Below are 18,083 nucleotides of genomic sequence, written 5' to 3'. Positions count from 1 at the left end.
TATTAGTCTCCTTCGCCGTGCTGTGGCCCATTTGTCCCGCGATAAAGTGTGTGTTTTCATTACGTGATTTTTATAGCCGTTTATTATTTAATACAATTGCACAAATGGCTTCGTTTTCTGGCTGAAGAACTGGGAGAAATTGTGTAGGACGGAAATGATTTGTTTCGTTTTATTTCCAGCAAAAAACAGCGATCGATCGATGCCGGTTAGCGACTATTGCTGAAGACAATATGGATGGAAATGTTGCTTATTGTTTTATGTCACACAATTTGTAGTCTAGTAGAACATGTTTTACTCTGTACATTAAAACTCTAAATGTTTGTAATTACAATAAAATGTCGTAAACATACTAAAAATCGATCTGTATTCTTTCTAAAATGGATCAATGGTTTTTTTAAAGTTCAACATTGATTTTCATCTTAAAGTTTGGAACACACCGGTACAGAACCTGCAATGAGTATGTCCATTTTTCACAATTTTCATCAGTTATTCGTTTTCGTGGTTTTAAAATGTTTACGGCCTCTCGGTTTCAGCCGAGTATGCGTTTGATGTTTACGGTTGGTTGAAACAAAATTTAATAACCCCATTGAAACCGTTCGGGATGCGAACTGTTGGCGCATCATCGACGTACGCAAACACACACAGGGGTATGCTCTTTCACTTAGGCGGCAAAGTTTGGCACAAAGGCTTACCCCCGAATCGCCTATGGGAATACGCAAAAAAGTGTTCGGTGCGGGTTGATTGGAATTGATAATAAAGTGTAATTTGTAACCCTCCCGGGGCAGTACGCGATTAGGCCAGTGTTGTGGTATATTTTTATGGTGCAAGCTTTAAATCCATCCAAACGTTCGCTTGCCGACCTCCTGTCATGGTAAAGATTGACGAGTGCTTGTGCTGAGGTTTCTTCGACTGATAACGTTCACGCGTCGGGTGCTAATGTTTGCAAATGAATTCAAAATTGTGTACGTTACTTACATGATGTGGTGTTTTTGTAGTGCAGCAAGGTACAAAGTGTCCTGTTAATTATTTTTCAAGATAGTTTAAACTCGGACGAGACAGAACCCTCAGCAGGGATCCGACTTAGGATATGAACTGCTGGAAGGTACGAAATTAATCTCTCAGATAGAATTATCACAGAGCCTACATGTGTTCATGGAGTGAATTTATTATGCAACAGCTTTAGTGTAGCAAATCCTTAATTCCAATGCTGACGAATGCAACATCTGGACCGAGAAACCTTCCTTCGATGGGACAGCTTCAACCAAACCTGTACCTAGACGAATCTATTCAAGCCAAAGCAATTCTACAGGAAGTAAATCCCGTTTGTCATGGAGTTGCTGCTCCGACAGGAGGTGCACATGCATGCGAAACATTACACAAAACATCAAGTTGATTGCTAAAACGTGAGCCGAAATGAAATCCCATCGAATTGTTGAGCAACAACATGGACGTGCCGCCAGTCGAATAGGTTGGTGGAAGTGCTGAGAACGCGACGAAGCCATCGGCAAGTCGGGCATCCATCTAAAATCCGACAGTTTGACGGATGTTTAATTGTTGTTCCGGGAGAACTTTCCGTTTGCAACGTAATCCACGCCGAGGTGGATCGAGAACGTTTGGTGAAAGATTCTCCAGGATGCTGTTCGTGATGTCGTGATGGATAGTAGTGTGAGATGGGCAATGTTGGACGGAATAGTTGGGAAAAGGTTTTTTTCTTTTTTGGTACAGTAGACTAAGACTTAGGATCGGATTATACGCTTGAAATGGAAATTCGTCGATCGGACGTTACCGAATGAACGTTTGGGGTGAGTAAAAGTAACAGTTTAAGCGATGTTTTGGCCATTTTCCATCGCCCTGTGCCTGCCCTGTTGTATCTTGTGAAATTTAATCACTGACCTTGAAGGAATGAGTGAAATTGATTGGAAAAATCACATCTTAAAAGATGGATTGATTATACAGAAATTCATCAGAATTCATAGCTGTACGCTGGCATGAAAAAAGAGGAATTTCTTTTCGCAAACCGATAAAGATCAGTAGATGTGGGATCTTCTTGTGTCATTATTTTCAACAACATTTCCTTCACCGTAAGAGCAATCGTAGTTGATCCCGGGGAAAAATAACAAACGAAAGCATCATCCCACCGGAAGTATGGGGCGGAAATGGATGCCCGAACAAAATATGTATCATTTCCCTCGTAGCAAACGGAAAAAAATGATTTACGATCAGGGAGGTCACCTTCGGATATATGTGTGTAACGTACGTGTGTTGGTATCGTGGCGTGTTCTTTTGTTGAACCGTGCCTTTAGGAATGCTTTTAAGGAAATCTTTTCTTCGGGCAGAGGAGTTTACGCGAACAAAATTTTTTGGGAACAGGGAAATGATTTATCATACGCGGAAGGAAAGTTATTGATTTCTTTTTGTGAATTTGTATAAAGATCTGTGGACGCTTTTGGGATTGTTGTGAGAAAATGGCAAAAATAGGTAACCTCATTCGTCAGGTGTTATATTGCTGGTCGACGTTAAGATGCGTTAAACATTTTATGGCTTTTTTGTTGATTTTATGACTGCTGGGTTTGAGACCCAGTTGTTGTTGTTAATGGATTTGTATAACATAGAAGGGATAAAGCCATTCAATATGGTATTCTGCGAAATGTGAGGAAAAATAGTCCCCGCCTAGTTTCATGTGTTGAATAGTTTCGAATGTATCCTTGTCCTTAACAGCAGCCATTAACACTTGATGTATTTTATATTCGTTTTTTTGGTCTTGTAGTTCATTCCTCAGTCGTATGCTATAATTTTAGGTACAATTCTGTAAATTTCTTAGAGTATTTGATATTCGTTGTCTTTCTTTTTACTTATTTATGCTAAACATTTCATATGTGTTTTACTTGCACAAACACTTTGGTTTAATGACCTATTAGATGATGCATTCATGTGATCATTTACAGGCAATCTCCAAGATAACATACATTACTATAGCGGTTTTATAAATGTAATAAAAATGATACTTATAAAACCATGTTTCTTTGTTGCTCATAATTTGTTCCGCTTTTTAAGTAATATTTTTGACGAAAACCATTACATATTTTATGAAAAAAAAATTAGCAGACATTCAACCAAATGTTTACTTATTTCTGTAATAAACTTTTCAAATTTCATCTCTGTATCTCGGGGATTTTCTGTCTGTTATTCATAATCTAGTTTTGAAATCTACCACAACGCCTTGTTTTTAAAATAATTTATTTTAGAACAAGGCCTATCGTGTGAAGTCCCACCGAGGTACTCTGTACTTATTGTCTTAGCTTTTATTTTTTATTTGTAAAGAACCGAGCGGTCGTCTTACTTATTAGTATTAGTAAGTATTAGTATTAGTAACTATTAGTGGCTTAAACTACGAAACGATTAACATTGGTTGGAAAATGTTCTCCGAACCGTGAAAAAACATCTTATTCGGGAAGTACTAGGCCAATAGTCATTGATGTATTTGCATTACTGATTTTTTTCCAAATTCACAAACCATTCGATTTGAAATACTGGCTTTACATAATTCATTGATCTGATCGTATTGGTTATTCGGCCACGCTTAAGGGAATTTAAGTATTAAAAAGAAAAACAAGAACCGCAGCACACGGACATATTTTTTATCGATGCTTATCCCCTGAGGCTATTAGACAGTTCCAATGTGAAAGTGTGCACTATTTCCAACCGAACAATCGACCGAAATGTTTCCTTCCGATCTTGGTGGGTCCACTAACATGCCGCTTTTCGAGTATGCTCAAACTCTTTAAAAAATCTCCTCTCAAACAATGATGTCCACAAGAATCGAATTAAGAAGATGCTAAGTCACTGAAGAAGTGTAGAGCACATTGAAGTCGTATGAAGTGCCCTGTGGGATCCCCTTGATTCGCTCCGACGCGTGTTTTTTGGTGGTCGTTCCTTAAGCGGTCGCTCTTTGTTACATCACTGTCGATGTGACATTTTTACTCTCCGAACTACTACTTACTGCACTTTGGTGTATGAGTGCATTCTCATAAGGCCAACAATTTGTGCTGGATTCTGGTGGACTGGTGGCCATTACTTTTGACCGGCACTGGGGAAATAAAGGGCATCGAATTGTTGGTATAAGGGCGTGGGACGGAGGGTATAGAGCTGAGAAGAATGGACTTATGTTGCCTTCTGACATCGTGCCATGCTTCATAATCGGTTCCCAAATCGCTTCTCGCACTCGCAAAGTGGTAGTCTGCACTTGTACCGATAAACAAACAAATAAATCTTGTTGTGTTTTTTTTTTCATTTGCTAGTTTCCTGACTTCGGCACACTGTCCGTGACACTAAGAGTTGAGTCGATTTTATTCACAACCTGGAAAAGCAGAACATTCTACCAGTTGAAGAAGATGGCGGAGCGGAGACTTTGAAACACATAAATGCTCGAAATAGTTTTCCACGATTTGTCATATGCTTCAGTAATATAGAATAGTTTGGGCGGGTTAGAAGGTCTTTACATCTAAAGGTCATCATAAGTAATAGAAGAAAATTGTTTCTTTCATACTTCCTATTCTTAGTCCAAGTTTTGTTTAAGTGATCGTTAAATACTAGTATCTAATATGGATTGTTCATTTAGGTTAAAGCATATTCGACTATGTCCTTTATTACTCATGTGTTGACGGAATAGAGTGGTCAAACCGTTTAAGATTTTCTTCCTGTCCTTTGGCTGTTTTCATTGGCAGTTGTTTACACTCTTACCAAAAAGGAAAAGTCTTTCGATGGGCAAAATTTTTGAAGCTATGGCTGAAATAAAAATCAAATCAAACAAACCAAACGATGGATCCCATGTGGTCGATGTCCCATGGTCAGCAGAATTTTTAGTTCTCACTGTTGTTTTTTTTTGTGTTCTTTCCGCCCTATCGTTTCACATCGGTCGCAGTGCCGGCATTCGATGCAGAAACGGAAACACTTTTGCTTGCATACACCTTCCGCCGTCGTTAACGGTTGAGAAGATCTTATCAAACATTCGCTTTCCAATTCCGTTTTGTTAACGCATGACCAAGCTCTAACCTTTCCCGGTTAGGGCACTGGGCAATTGTATGTGAGTGTGTGTGGATGTGTTTGTAAGGGTTTTGTGTGCTTCCATTTAATTATAGTTCTCATCAGCATACAGGTGAGATCCTAAGATTTTGCAAACGAACGTCGTGTGGGCAATTTTTACGGGTTTTGTTTTGGAAACCACAACTGATTTTTGAAGCAATTTCGTTACGGTGAATACCCAGCAATTTTGGAAAGGTTTCAGTCTATTAAAGCCACACGACGATGAAATGGAGATTGTCGTGTAAAAAGCATAATTTGACATGGTACAGCAAACACCGATCGTTTGTTTGTTCTGGACCGAAGATATGTATTTAAATTTGCCAATTGAATCGATATCGATTATACGTAACGAAAGAAAAGAATGATGAAAAATGTTTCATTTGATTGTGTGGATGTCGTGAAAATTTCTTCCTTGAAACTTTTGTTTCTTTTGCTTTTTATGTCACTTAATGCTAGTGGATTGGAGAAATTATATCACTGATGTATATTGGAGCTGATTAACAGAGCATGACGAACGAAACATACACCAGCGCACAACAAATACTTTATGGTTAGAACAATTCAATAAAACCTTCTTACCGATATCGTTTTTCAACTCTAATGACACTAGCAATAAGTTTCTTTGGGCACATGAAATACACGTTCTTTATCGATGCTTTCGATCAAGGCTTATTTCGATTGTTTTTCCAACACTGCGCCATTCGGGGCCGAGGCTTGTGATGACAATAGTCGTTATGTTGTTAGGTTGAGGATATATTTCCTGTTTGTTTACGTACCAACCTGCAGCCGTCGGGAAATTGTCGATTGGTTGGACATTTGTGTTTGTTGCTGCTGTCGGTTGTGTTTTGCTTTTCCCCCCGTTGATGGTTCCTGTACGTTGTGGTTGTGGTGGAAGCGTGAAGTAAGCACCATTTTCCAAACACTTCCCTATCTACGGCGGCAAGAAAACATAGCACTCTGTCGAGCTATTGCTCCTATTGCCAAAGCAACAGAACACCAACCGAATGGCAGGAGAAGAAAGGCAGAATTGGATGAAAGGAATACCACACTTAAAGACGGCCGGTGAAGGTGCTGCTAGAGAATGAAAGAAGAAAGGCCAAGTGCCGTATCGAACAAACACCCAGAACGCACGGTGTCGCCAAGAAAAGCATCGTCAGCCACGTGCCAGCGGGATCCGGAATCAAAAGCCCAATTGATTGACTAACTATTTACTTGCCGGACGGATGCGCTGCTCGTGCGCCCGCCGTGTGGTCCGGATCGGCTCCAAAGAGTATCGAGCAACCTCTCGACCAACATTACCTTCCAAGATGTTTACCTTCTTATGCTCACTTGCACCGACTGCACAGCGGAAGGAATCCGAAACGATCGAATATAGCGAGGGTGAAGCAGTTTTCCTCAGAATGTGCTCCGTACCATTTGACGTTGCCGTCCATAACTGCCTCATGTTGTGACTCTTGGTGAGCATTAACAATGGATGACTGGATGAGGTACGACGATGACGATGGTGAATTCGATGATGATGATTACTGCTATTATTATTACCGTGACAAGTGAATCGATCTAAGAGAACCCGCCAGCATGAAGGCGATGGTAGCACGAACCGTGATGCTAAACAACGCGGCATCCTGAGCTTGTTGTGTCGTTGGCTGGACGAACCCGATACGCTGTGCATTGTTGCTGATTGATTTGATCCTGGCCCGGTGACGGTGATGGTGCGGTCAGGCGTAAGCACGGCAGGATGGATATTCTCAGGCGTCTCTGAAGCAACCTGTGTTATTTGTGTCCTTTTGGGACGATCTAGTCTGTGGCAGAGGAATGGATTTATTATTGTACGTACAAGAACTCACAATTTCCCTTGGCCGGTTCCAGGATCCAGAGGAAAACCGGATACACGTTTTCCGCTGGGACATAATGGCTGCCGGGATTGATGATGTGGCGCTGTTTCGGGTGAGTGAAGCTGAAAAGGTAGGGCTCGCTGGGCGGTGGGGCAGCCTACTGCCACGTTGGATACGCTTTCGGGCTTCGATGGCTTTGTTTGGAAACCACATGTTCGAGCGAGCGTCCGGTCCGTTTGAGCGTAATTGCGGTTGTCTGTATGGATGGGATTACTTGAGTAGATGGTCGAGTGTGCGATGGGCAGTGTAATTGGGTATGAACTGAATAATTACCACACATCCGCATCGGTGGCCTGCAATGCGGGACATGGCGTTTGAGTCGATTCTACTACTTGGCAGGATTTCCGTGAAAGATTTCCTTCGTACAACAGAAATGGAAAGAGAAAATTCGTTGCAATGTTTTGTTGTCAGATCCTTTTTTCAATTTTAAATCTTTATGTTAAATTCAAATCATGCTTCAACTTTCATTTCATTGCTAAACACATCTTGAAGTGGCAAACGCCTTTAAAATACGAAACGATAAGATGTGAAGGAGTCCAGTTCATTTGGGTACAAATTGTCACAATGTCCATACCGAACTTTTTAAAGCCCTAAAATAGCCCAAAGCTATTCCTGGCAAACTCAACAGTTCGTAAGGCTCCATTCAGTCCGTTTCTAGGGCCGGGATAATGCGAAATGTTTTGATACACTTTGTTGCCCGGCGGTATATCAAACGAATGCAGGCGTCCATTCAGTTCGCAGAAAATGAAAACTTAAATACGAAACACACACACAAAACGCTGCAGCCGCAACCATTTCATCCGCATCAAATTTGCGTTAAATGGGCTTTATCGGACAGCATGAATCCTGTATGTGAACATACCGCACCGTTCAGGCGGGTTTCGCTAGGTTCAGATGTTTATCTTTCGCTGGATCGCATATTCATAACGAGCGTGTAGTGTCAGCCACGACAGTGTGTTGTTGGTCGTAGGTCAAGCTGATAGATGCTGTTGGTGCTTGCTTTGTAACGCCTTGGAGTGATGTGATACATGTAACTGTCAAACATACGTGTTTGTAATTAAATATGCAATTTTACTTGTTATTAGTTTCAATTTTACTTTGTCAAATGAACTACCAAACGCACATGATTAATAGCTCAATATGCCTCATTGCATTGCACTAAATGATGATGGAAGTTTAAAGCGCTACCTGTCAATAACGGTGCAACAATTTAATGACCTTTTGAAATGGCACGCTTCATGCAGAGAGGACATTTTTCCATGTTGCTGTACTTGAACACGATACCGAAAGCGCCTTGTCTGCTTAAGGTTAGAAGTACATCATTACGTTCGATAGATTGCGCAACTTGTCACATTGTATTCTTTGTGTATCGATCGTTACCTTTTTCTGTGACAAAGTGCCGGTGACCGGATATCGGTCGGTATACATCTTGGCAGATATCTCCTCTAGATAGCTCAGCGCCGGTAGTAAGTTTTCCGTTTCGGTAAGGCGGCGCCTAACGAGTTGATGCTTTCTGATCACGTATTTTCCGTTACACCGGTGCGGCAGCCTAACTTTCGCTAGTTCAAATGGGTCCTCTATCCGTTGCCGCAAGTTCTCGCGTCTGCTTCCCTCTAGCACTTCAGCAGAATGTATCATGCGGATGCACTTATCTTGCCGATTCTAACACTCAACGCCTTTCGAAAAAAATGGTGCGAAAGCAACCGAGATTGGAAAAGTGGGAAGCGTTCATTTGCACATTGAACATGTTTATGAATAAACCGCACGCCCTGTCTTGAGAAACGTGCTTTTCTGTACGCGTTTTTCGTACCTTACAAACAAGAACACGTTACCAGACTAGGCAGTAATAGTGTTGCTAATGAAAGTATAATGCTAATATAAATCGTGTATTCATTTTCCTTTGTAATGCAATTTGGAATATGAATTTTAAATCATGATTAAAAACATAAATTTACTTGTCACATATTTACCCAAAAAGTGAAAGTATAAATTGAACACTGCAAAACTTCAAGAATGTTTTAAAAAGCTTTGTGGTACACGCTAACAAAATTAATATGCAGCCATCCAAGCACGTAAACGATGCGCATCTGTGTCTTGCCACCCACTCAGCAGAACACGCGCTCAGGAGGACTATTTGGTGTGGCACTTGCATCAAATACAGTGCAGTGATGCAATTAATTAACACACGGCAAGTATTGCAACACCTGCACATCGGCAAGAAGAGCATTCGATTGTGCGCATGGTGTAGCAGCACTACGGCAGGAGAACAAATTTGTAATTACCAGTTGCATGACTAGCTGATGATTTGTGTGCAGCATCGCTTGGAACCCGCACTTGAACCCGGTTGATCGTTTAGCAATCAATAACCGAATCCATCAAAATCGTAGCGAGCACACCAAACCCATCATCACATGATTTGCGGGTGCATTTTGTACCGTGCGCTGCACTGAAAGATTTACCGAGAGCTGTGTTCCAATATGATGCATCTCTAGTGCCGCTTAACTGCCGTCTGCTTAGTGGGAAAAAGGGACCCCAATAGGGTCGCTACGTGTATAACAACGTCAACGAAGACTCCCGCTACCTCCAGCATTGTACCCAACCGCCATTGGTACGTATCGTACGGTTTCCGCTTGAACAGACAATCAAACATCAATCTGTGGTCCATTGTTTGCTGAAAAGTGCAATAATGCACTCGCGATAAGATCGAACCACGAGGCATCATACACAAGGTGGGTGAGTGAGTGAGCGGAGTGTCCCAACGTAGGGAAGAGCTAAAGAAAAGTGACCTCTTAACATTTCGATCACGCATCCGCAACGTCGACGCTTCTTTCGTCGCCAGAACGCGGAAAGTGACGGGTTCGAGTGGTTTTGCACTTTCCAAGTGGCTGCAGATATAGAGGTGGAGATGCTCTTGAAATGAAGTAATTACGAAGGGCGTACAATCCGTTCCCCGTGCGTTCGGGGGATTGATTTGAAAGGATTGATTTCCATGCCGGATAATTGCATATAATTAGCTGCGTGAGGCAACTGGAAAGTACCGCACATGCACGACAAGTCGACGGATCCGTGTGCCTAGGATGTGGAGACATTTCCGGATCAATGCAGAATTTATCAGATGAAGCACACAACCGACATCCGGCGTTGGATGGAAATGCATTCGATGTTGCCATTGCTGTGAACAACGCCGCTTTTCATTTGCTTTAATGGATATTGTACGAGATTTTGTTTGCTTTAAACAATAGCGAAGTTTTTCATAATGTTCTGGTTCTGTAAATATTTTGACATAAAACATGCATTCAATGCACAACTTCTCAGTAGTGAAATGTAGTTCAAGAATCATATTTTACAGCATTTTCCTTGCTTGGTTTATGAAGTCTTGCTGGGCAGCAGCATCGTCTCCCAGAAGAATGCTTGTTAGCCGATGCCGACTTACGCAATATTTGTTCTAATTTGTGAATTTGATATCTTTAGCTGGGTGAGTGCGCTTGGCCGAGAAGGAGAAGCTGGTTAGTACAGTGTGGCCTAATTTATGTACTTCACCCCAAAGTCGCCAGTATCCGGCATCGTACTGGTAGTGCAGAATGCAGAAGGCAATTCTTATTATTGCCTGGTATCGAGCATTGTGTAACCTACATCAATCGTATTCCATCGTTCCGGACCGGTCTGTTCCACTTGGTTACTGTTGTTTTTAAGGGTCATAGTTTGGGTGGAAACCTTCACTGGTTGCAAAGCATCGGGCGTACAAATCAAATGGCATGCACATCCAACAGCAAGTGCAGTCTCAGACGATCCCATGTTTCGTGCAATGAAACCAATTACAGATTCTGTTTCCCCAAAAAGCTACATAACCACAGGGCGAGCGAGAGAGAAAGACTCATCGATATGAAGGGGTTGTTTTTGGTGGAAATGCTCTATGATTGCGACTGTGTTTTCGAAGGTCCGTAGAGAGCTCTACCTCAGTCTCTCACAGGCTGGTACCATGGTTCGAGTGTCCGGAACGAATTCGAGCAAGTGAATTGTGGCTGTACACACATAAATTCATAAGCATATTTTATTGAATTTGTTGGGGTAATAAAGATAACCGAGCTCTGGGGCAAGAAGTGCAGAAATGGTGATCGTCTTGCCTCGCCGCTATTACGGCGTTTGCAATCCCACTAACGGGCAGCTCTGTAATGTTCTTGATAATTTTTCTTTCGTGTATCGTACGGAAACGTTGCGCACCGAGCAGTTTGATGTGGTCGGCTATTCTATACCGGTCATACCGGAAAAACACATGGAACGGACATTGTCCGACGTTTGCAGCAAAGGTTGTTGGACAACGATCTAAACCAAAATGCATGGGCGAAGAGATAACACGTACACACATGGTTGTATCAATTTTGTTTCGAATGTTATTGTATGAGTTTAAGGATCAGATGATGGCTTCGAAGCGCCATTCTAGAAATGGATAATTCCGTATTCAGTATAACAAACTAGAAGCAAGTCGTTGGGAGTAAATTGAAGAATTAATAAAAGAAAATCCTGATTTAATCTTTTACAATCCTGATAATAATGCAGCAAAATCAGATTAAATTTTATATTGCTCACATCTATTAAAAAGCTTCCTTTTCGTACGGAATACTACACTCGAAGCACTCACACTTTCACTCCACATGAAGTGGCAGCTTTTTTCGACAACCAAGCATTCTTCCGTTCGTGTCGGGGTCGACTGACGTTTCATCTGGCCGTCATTTCGACACGTGGTGCTAGCTCTGTGTGTGAAGAAGGTCCTGGCAATCACCCAAAAAAGAAGGGACCGATACATGCAACACGGGTTCGGGGAAATAAATTAGACGCAACGAGCGCTTCATCGCATGGTTTCATTTTATCCCCGCATAGGGCAAAAACGGAACCGTCCGGATGAGAATGGATCTGTTGGGTTGATGGAGCTGGTGTGAGTGTTGGACGTGTACCAGCTGCCATGGTGCGCTTCGACATGCTGGCTAACTGTTGTTGAAATGGGTTTAGCTCAAAATCTGCAACGAACAGGCGAAAGTAATTCGATGGTGGTGGTCTAAAATATGTAATAGAATTTTTTGCACACGATTTAGCGAAGGACACTTTACTAATCCCTGTGTTTAATGTTACATATTTAACGATAATTCGTTTGATAGTCACTTTTTCGGATACTTTTTGTGCTGCTCTCTTATGTTGCCTATCTACGATACCGCGTTTGCATTATAATGGCTTGTGGACATGTGCTATCGGTAGTTTTTTTTTTAAATTTGTATGCAAAAACCTTTTTTTGGGGACAGCTTTGATATTTAAAAAAGGGTGTCGGTACTTATTTGTGGGCAATCCGAAAGGTTAAATTACCCTCCATCGACATTCTATTTCTTTTCTTGTCTTGATGCTATGAAATATGAATATTTTTTAAATGATTGTTTTATTACAGTTACGATTCAGACTTTGGAGTTGAAGCATCAAAAAATCAGTACCACGACAAATTCTGTAGAAAATTGTACAGGTTCGGCGTGACCAAAGAAACATCTTTCCGAAAGTTACTCAATTTGGCACGTGAACACAACCGCTTATGGAAAAAGTAAATGTTGTCCTACTAATGCCCCGTGACTAGAAACAGCAATTGTTTCGGGGCGTATGCTAAAACCGCATCGCAGCACTATGCAATATTTACCATCCTTTTAGGCGACAGGCACTTCGATTGTTTCGAAAGTAACTGAAACGCAGCAATGGGACAGATTTTCAAACATGTCCAAGCCCTTTCCTAAACATTGACCAAATCGCTGGGAAGTGTTAACCCGTACTTCGCCATTACCGGCCATGCGTGTCTTACGATCATTTTTTAATTGAGAGAAGGCCTAGTGATGTTTCGCCATAATAAATGGATTCATCAGGCACAGTGTAGAAGTATTAAGAGATAGCATTTTTTAACCAAGTGTCAATAAAAACCGTACAGAATTAGCTGTACGGTGAGGTAAAAGAATTTCCTAGTCTAGGTGCCAATGTTGGAAGAAAAGAAAAACTTCTCCATCATCATCATCGGCATTGCTAAAAAGGGAAGTGAAGGGTTTGATCATTGCAGGAGTATCTGCCGCGTCGTCGGTTTAATTGAACGAACAAGCAGAACATTTTTGTGGCACTAGATGGGTGGATGATTTGAAGAAGCTTCTTGGCGGTTATGGACAAAGCAAATCGGTCGTGTCGTTGTGTGACGAAAATCGAAAAAGAATTAATTGCACTTGTTGCGGCACGCTACAAAGATAGGCGCCAGTAGGGTTAGGATTGCACATTGGTCTACTGCATCATCATCATTCTGATCGAATGTGATCCGAGACTGTGAGGGTGACCTATGTAATAATTGTATAATGTGTCAAAGATACATCACTTCCCGTACAATTACATTCCGATGCATCATGGCGTTGGGATCGTAAACAACTAGGTCAAATGGAAGAAAAAAATATATGTTGATAGTTAGATTTAGATTTTGATACTTACTGTAAAATAATCATGAACCTGCTTGGAGACATTTCTAGTTTTTATAAATAATTTTCCTCGTTTTTCTCGTTTTGCTCTCATTACAGGCTGGTTTATTGTATCACAATCGTCGCCATCATTTCAATCGATACGATCGGAGCTGACCTCTCAACAAGGGATCGCATACGGGTGAGTAAAGGGTGCTGAAACTGAAATCACGAGAAAAAACAAGGATACATGAAAACGCAACACGGAACATGGTGCAGACATAATGGCCCAACAGTCGAATTATGTTGCACTTTGTGCCGATCGGCGCAGGTATCTTCCGCTGCAGGATCTCTGATAAATTGAGCGCGGGATGGAAATTCTGAAACAAGTGTAGCCGGGTGTAGTACCAACAAAGTGGTTGCGATATCAGAGGGAAAAAACAAGCACAACACCTTACCGTTTGTGAGAGCCAGCGAACCATGTGGCTAATTAGCAAAATGGAAAAGCATGTTCATCTAATAGCATCTGTTTGGTGTGGACCGGTGGTCCACTCGATTGTGCTACCACCGTACACTGGGATTGGTTCGTGTAATTATGATATTTTTAAAAATTTTCGTATCTTTCGTGTGAGTTGAAAATTTAATTTTTCATGAAGAATCCTTTTTAAAGGTAACATTAATGGAGAAAATATTTTTAAAAACTAATATTACTAACTTTAAGAGGACATGTTTGAAGTACTAGACTGAAAAGAAAATGTGGTTTGCACATTATTTTTTTCCAAGAATAGTTTGTAAATTAATGTCTCATTAAAAAATAAAACAAAATTAGCCCACACTCCTTGTGAAGCAGTCTGCAAGCTTCCATTGGGTCCATTCCATCCATGGGCCCTTTTCCTTCCCTCTTTTTCACCGAGCTTCCACTCTCCACCATTCTGTTACATTTCAACGATGTTAGGATCAACATTGAGTAACAACAACAGCACAAAAAAAGAAAAACACGACAGCAAAACAAGTATGAAACGGCAGCAGATTAAGTTATATCTTATCAACATGAAACGGAGAAAAGCAAGGTATGGAAGTAAGAATGTAACATAAACAGCATTTGCCCTTCCCTGCATCGCTGCCAGTAATTCCCACTGAAGCCACTTTTTGGTGGCCGGCATGCCGCGTTTGGTGTCGCTTTCACGGGTGGTTGTTGTAAGACATACTAATGTCTGGGCTGCGGGCACACTCCAGAAGTGCCTCGACTTGGTCTGAAGGTTGCGTCTGCAAGCATCGGACCAGAAGAGGTGCACCGTGATGTGTTTGAGTTGGTAGTTTGTTGTGTGTTTGCGAACGGATGGAACTTCTCTCGCGATTGTTTGTACATGGTTCGCGGTAAGTGCAGTGCTCTGGAGGCAAATGTGATACAGCACGGGCCAAGCTGTTGGGGCTCTATGCGTGCACAGATGAGTGGCTTCAGCCCATTCGAATGCGTGGGCGCAAACAATTGTTCCCAATTCACACTTAGGTAAATTAGGCTACGGAGCAATATGCTGCGGCTGATAGCTCGGAGTGCCGGAAGTGTACCAAACGGACGCCAGGAAGATGGGTCGTACGGGGATGAGCAAAGCAGCGGCTGTGATGCACTGAAGCATACCTCTTCCGTATGAAAGGGTAACGAAAGTAGCCATGCTCGAACATATAAACCTTATGTGATAAAGTAAATTAGGGGTGATAATGTTGCGAGGGAATTAGGAAAGTTGCGTAATCTTGTGACACTTCAAGGTGAAGAAATAATGAAATTGCTTCATATTTTGTTTGAAACTCGATACTGCGAAGGGAACCATATTGCAGCAGCGGGGGTCCATTAATGCATAGCTTTGAAGTTTTTCAAGAACTCTAAATACATCCCTCTGTGTATTTGAATTCCAATCATAATATTATAAACTGTTGTTTGTTCACTTTTGGCTGAAGTTTCAGTCCTTGTAAAATTACATTACCATGAAAAGTCAGACAGATAGTTTGAAATTAATTTTCAATTCCAGAAATAGTTGTTTGTTAGGAATTCAGATTTGAAACTGAGCTTAATCTATTCAGCAAAAAATGCATGGTGATACAATTACCATGGGTCTTAATTGTTATCCAAATAATTTTAGCTGGGAAGTTTATTAAAAACACTACAAAAAATTTGGATCTAGCTATAGCACTTTTATAAACGTTAACAAACCTTGCAAACACGTGTAAAATTTTAAAATGCTACATTTTAGATAACTTTGTATATTAGATACAATCAATTTCGATGAATCTTTGTTGAATGAAACTTTTGATTTGGGCTGTTTAATCGGCAGTTGTGTGTCTTTCCGTTTCAATCAATGCTTCTGAACAACTTGAAAGTCCCATATAAATTTCTTTGACCAAAAGTGCCCATTTGAAAAAGCCAAAACAGAAAGGCAATCTACTAGTTGGCGTGAAAAACCATTACTGTGGGGTATCCTAATTTTCACTTCCTTATCCGTGTGTAGCCGTAAAACTTGCACTATAGGGCAACTTTATCAAAACGCAAACTGGAGCGTCAGCAGCCGATGCCGAATGCCGACCCAACATCCGACGATGATGACGACAAGCAGACAGGCAATCCATGGCAATATTGTGGATCAAGCGGAACCGTAAGTTAAATCAGGAAACCTAATCGCCTTGTTGTGTGCGCTCCGGTATAAGATCCGGAAGGTTTTCGATTATGTTCGAAATTTATTGCCACACCAGCGTACGGACTGACCAGGGCTGTCTTGTGTCCAGGGCAAGCATGTTCCGAGCGAGTGTCAGACATGCAAGACATGAAGAATTTGAACCCTTTGTCGTACGATATGGCCTCAGCAGAATGAGCAGAAGTGATGATGTTTCGATGCCTGGTTCGGTGCGGTTTGACCTATAATGCAACCTTATGGCATAGAACTCGAATCATGTTGGGTTGGTGTTCGGTTAAAATTCAAATTTTTCACCTAGTTTATCGCGGAGGAAGCAATGCTCTCAGGAGTAGCTCCCGGTCACCCTTAAGCGGTGCCCTGCCGAAGATGCCCTAGTGGTGGTAAATGTTGCGCAGCATTGCTTTCAGATTTTCCGGTTCATTTAGCGCAGACAATGGTTCTGCTAGTTCGAAGCGATACCACGGTTGGGTCCATTCACTGGGACGGAGCAGAAGTACGGATTGGATCTATGTTGGCGTGACGATAGAAGTAGTTCTAGATCAGATTTGGGTCTGGCTTTCGACGAACATCGAATGGGAACAAGCTACCAAAAGGGTTAACTTCCGCAAGCAAAGCAAAGGAAAAATCGCATCCCCCCACTTCTGCAGAATCGCTGTACAAGGACCAAGTGGCGTAGTGGGACAAGATGCATGCAAGCAAACATAACACAAAAAAAACAGGCAGAAGCGTACAGGGAGGAAAATATTTCCCCAAAAATTGGTCTGCCAGAACCGGCGCTCATGACGATGCTTTTTTATGATGGCTTTTGGTGCGACTGTGCTGATAGTTTTACAGCCGATGAGTGTTGAATATTTTACGTCGCTTAGCTGCTCTTCTTTTTGAGTGTAGCACACGATGCTTCTGGTCGGTACACATCGTGGAAGCATCGAAAATTGGTTGCACTTTTTAGTTGTATTTTGCATCGATGCGTAGCCGTTTTTATTTTCAAACAAACATCCAAAACATGTACCAAAAGAAGACCAGTGAAACAGACAGAGAATAAATAGTGAAGGTAAAAAAAACTTTTAATAAATATGCAATTTGTTTGGTACGTTGCTGGAAACGTAACCGTAAACCGAAAAGTCAAACAAAACAAAACCCCCAATTGAGATTATCAATACGCGGCTTTGTAAGCGCAGTGGAGAACATACGTTATGTAATTTCCTGCTTGCGGAAACCTAACCATTGAAAATGCGTTTACTTTCGCCCAACCCCAACGCCATCCAACCCGCGATAGTGAAGGTGAAGTAAAAATAAACAAACCGTGTTTCAATCATTTTGAATATTGAACCAATTCCACTTGTTCCGCTCAGAATTCAATCACTGCTGCTCGGGCACCGGTCCAAAGGGTGATAAATCAAAGCGGAAAAAAATCCCCCCACATTCTGGTACGCTTCCCCCATAACGAAGCTCGCCCGGAAAGTCGAAAGCAAATATGGGAGAGATTTTTGCGTGACCTTGCTGCAAAAGGGGGCAACCATTTCCCACGTCTCAAACGCTTGCGGACGTCCATGCTTAGGTTGAGAGCCGGACCAGCCGGCAAACAAAGGCCAGCCAGTAATCTGAACTCTCGGAGCTGATCGGTCAGTTTCTAGGTCAACGGTCAAACGACACAGGAGACGAACATAATCGACCGGGAGTGATCGGATCCTTCTCGCTAGCTGGTGAACCTAAAATTTGCCCTTTCAATCGGTGAAAATATTCGGCTGCCAGTAAAATACGATTTTTTTTGTGCGTTATGAAAACTGCAAATCATTTAGAAAGAAGAGTTCCGAAAGCAAGCGACAGGAAGTGAGGAGCGTCATAATGTGGGCATGTGTGAAATATGATGAAATGCAACGAAAAACCACTCATCATCGTGCATCATATCGGGTTTGGATGAGATGTTTAAAAAATTCCAACAATTCTTGATGTATGGG

At 41.7% G+C, this 18,083-nt stretch overlaps 1 protein-coding gene across 3 annotated transcripts in view; it reads left to right on the top strand.

The window, feature by feature from the left end:
• Positions 1 to 18,083, top strand: part of LOC125775118 (thrombospondin type-1 domain-containing protein 4) — an 82,215-nt gene that overhangs the window by 6,378 nt on the left and 57,754 nt on the right. For all 3 annotated transcript variants that reach the window (XM_049445618.1, XM_049445619.1, XM_049445620.1), the window contains exon 3: positions 13,559 to 13,640. In XM_049445618.1, the coding sequence (XP_049301575.1) occupies positions 13,559 to 13,640 (82 nt within the window). The remainder of the gene's footprint in view (positions 1 to 13,558; positions 13,641 to 18,083) is intronic.

The sequence above is a fragment of the Anopheles funestus genome, chromosome 2RL (assembly GCF_943734845.2).
Source record: "Anopheles funestus chromosome 2RL, idAnoFuneDA-416_04, whole genome shotgun sequence".
Taxonomy (NCBI): domain Eukaryota; kingdom Metazoa; phylum Arthropoda; class Insecta; order Diptera; family Culicidae; genus Anopheles; species Anopheles funestus.
The sequence above is the reverse complement of the archived record's forward strand: the minus strand, read 5'-3'. Positions and strand labels throughout refer to the sequence as shown.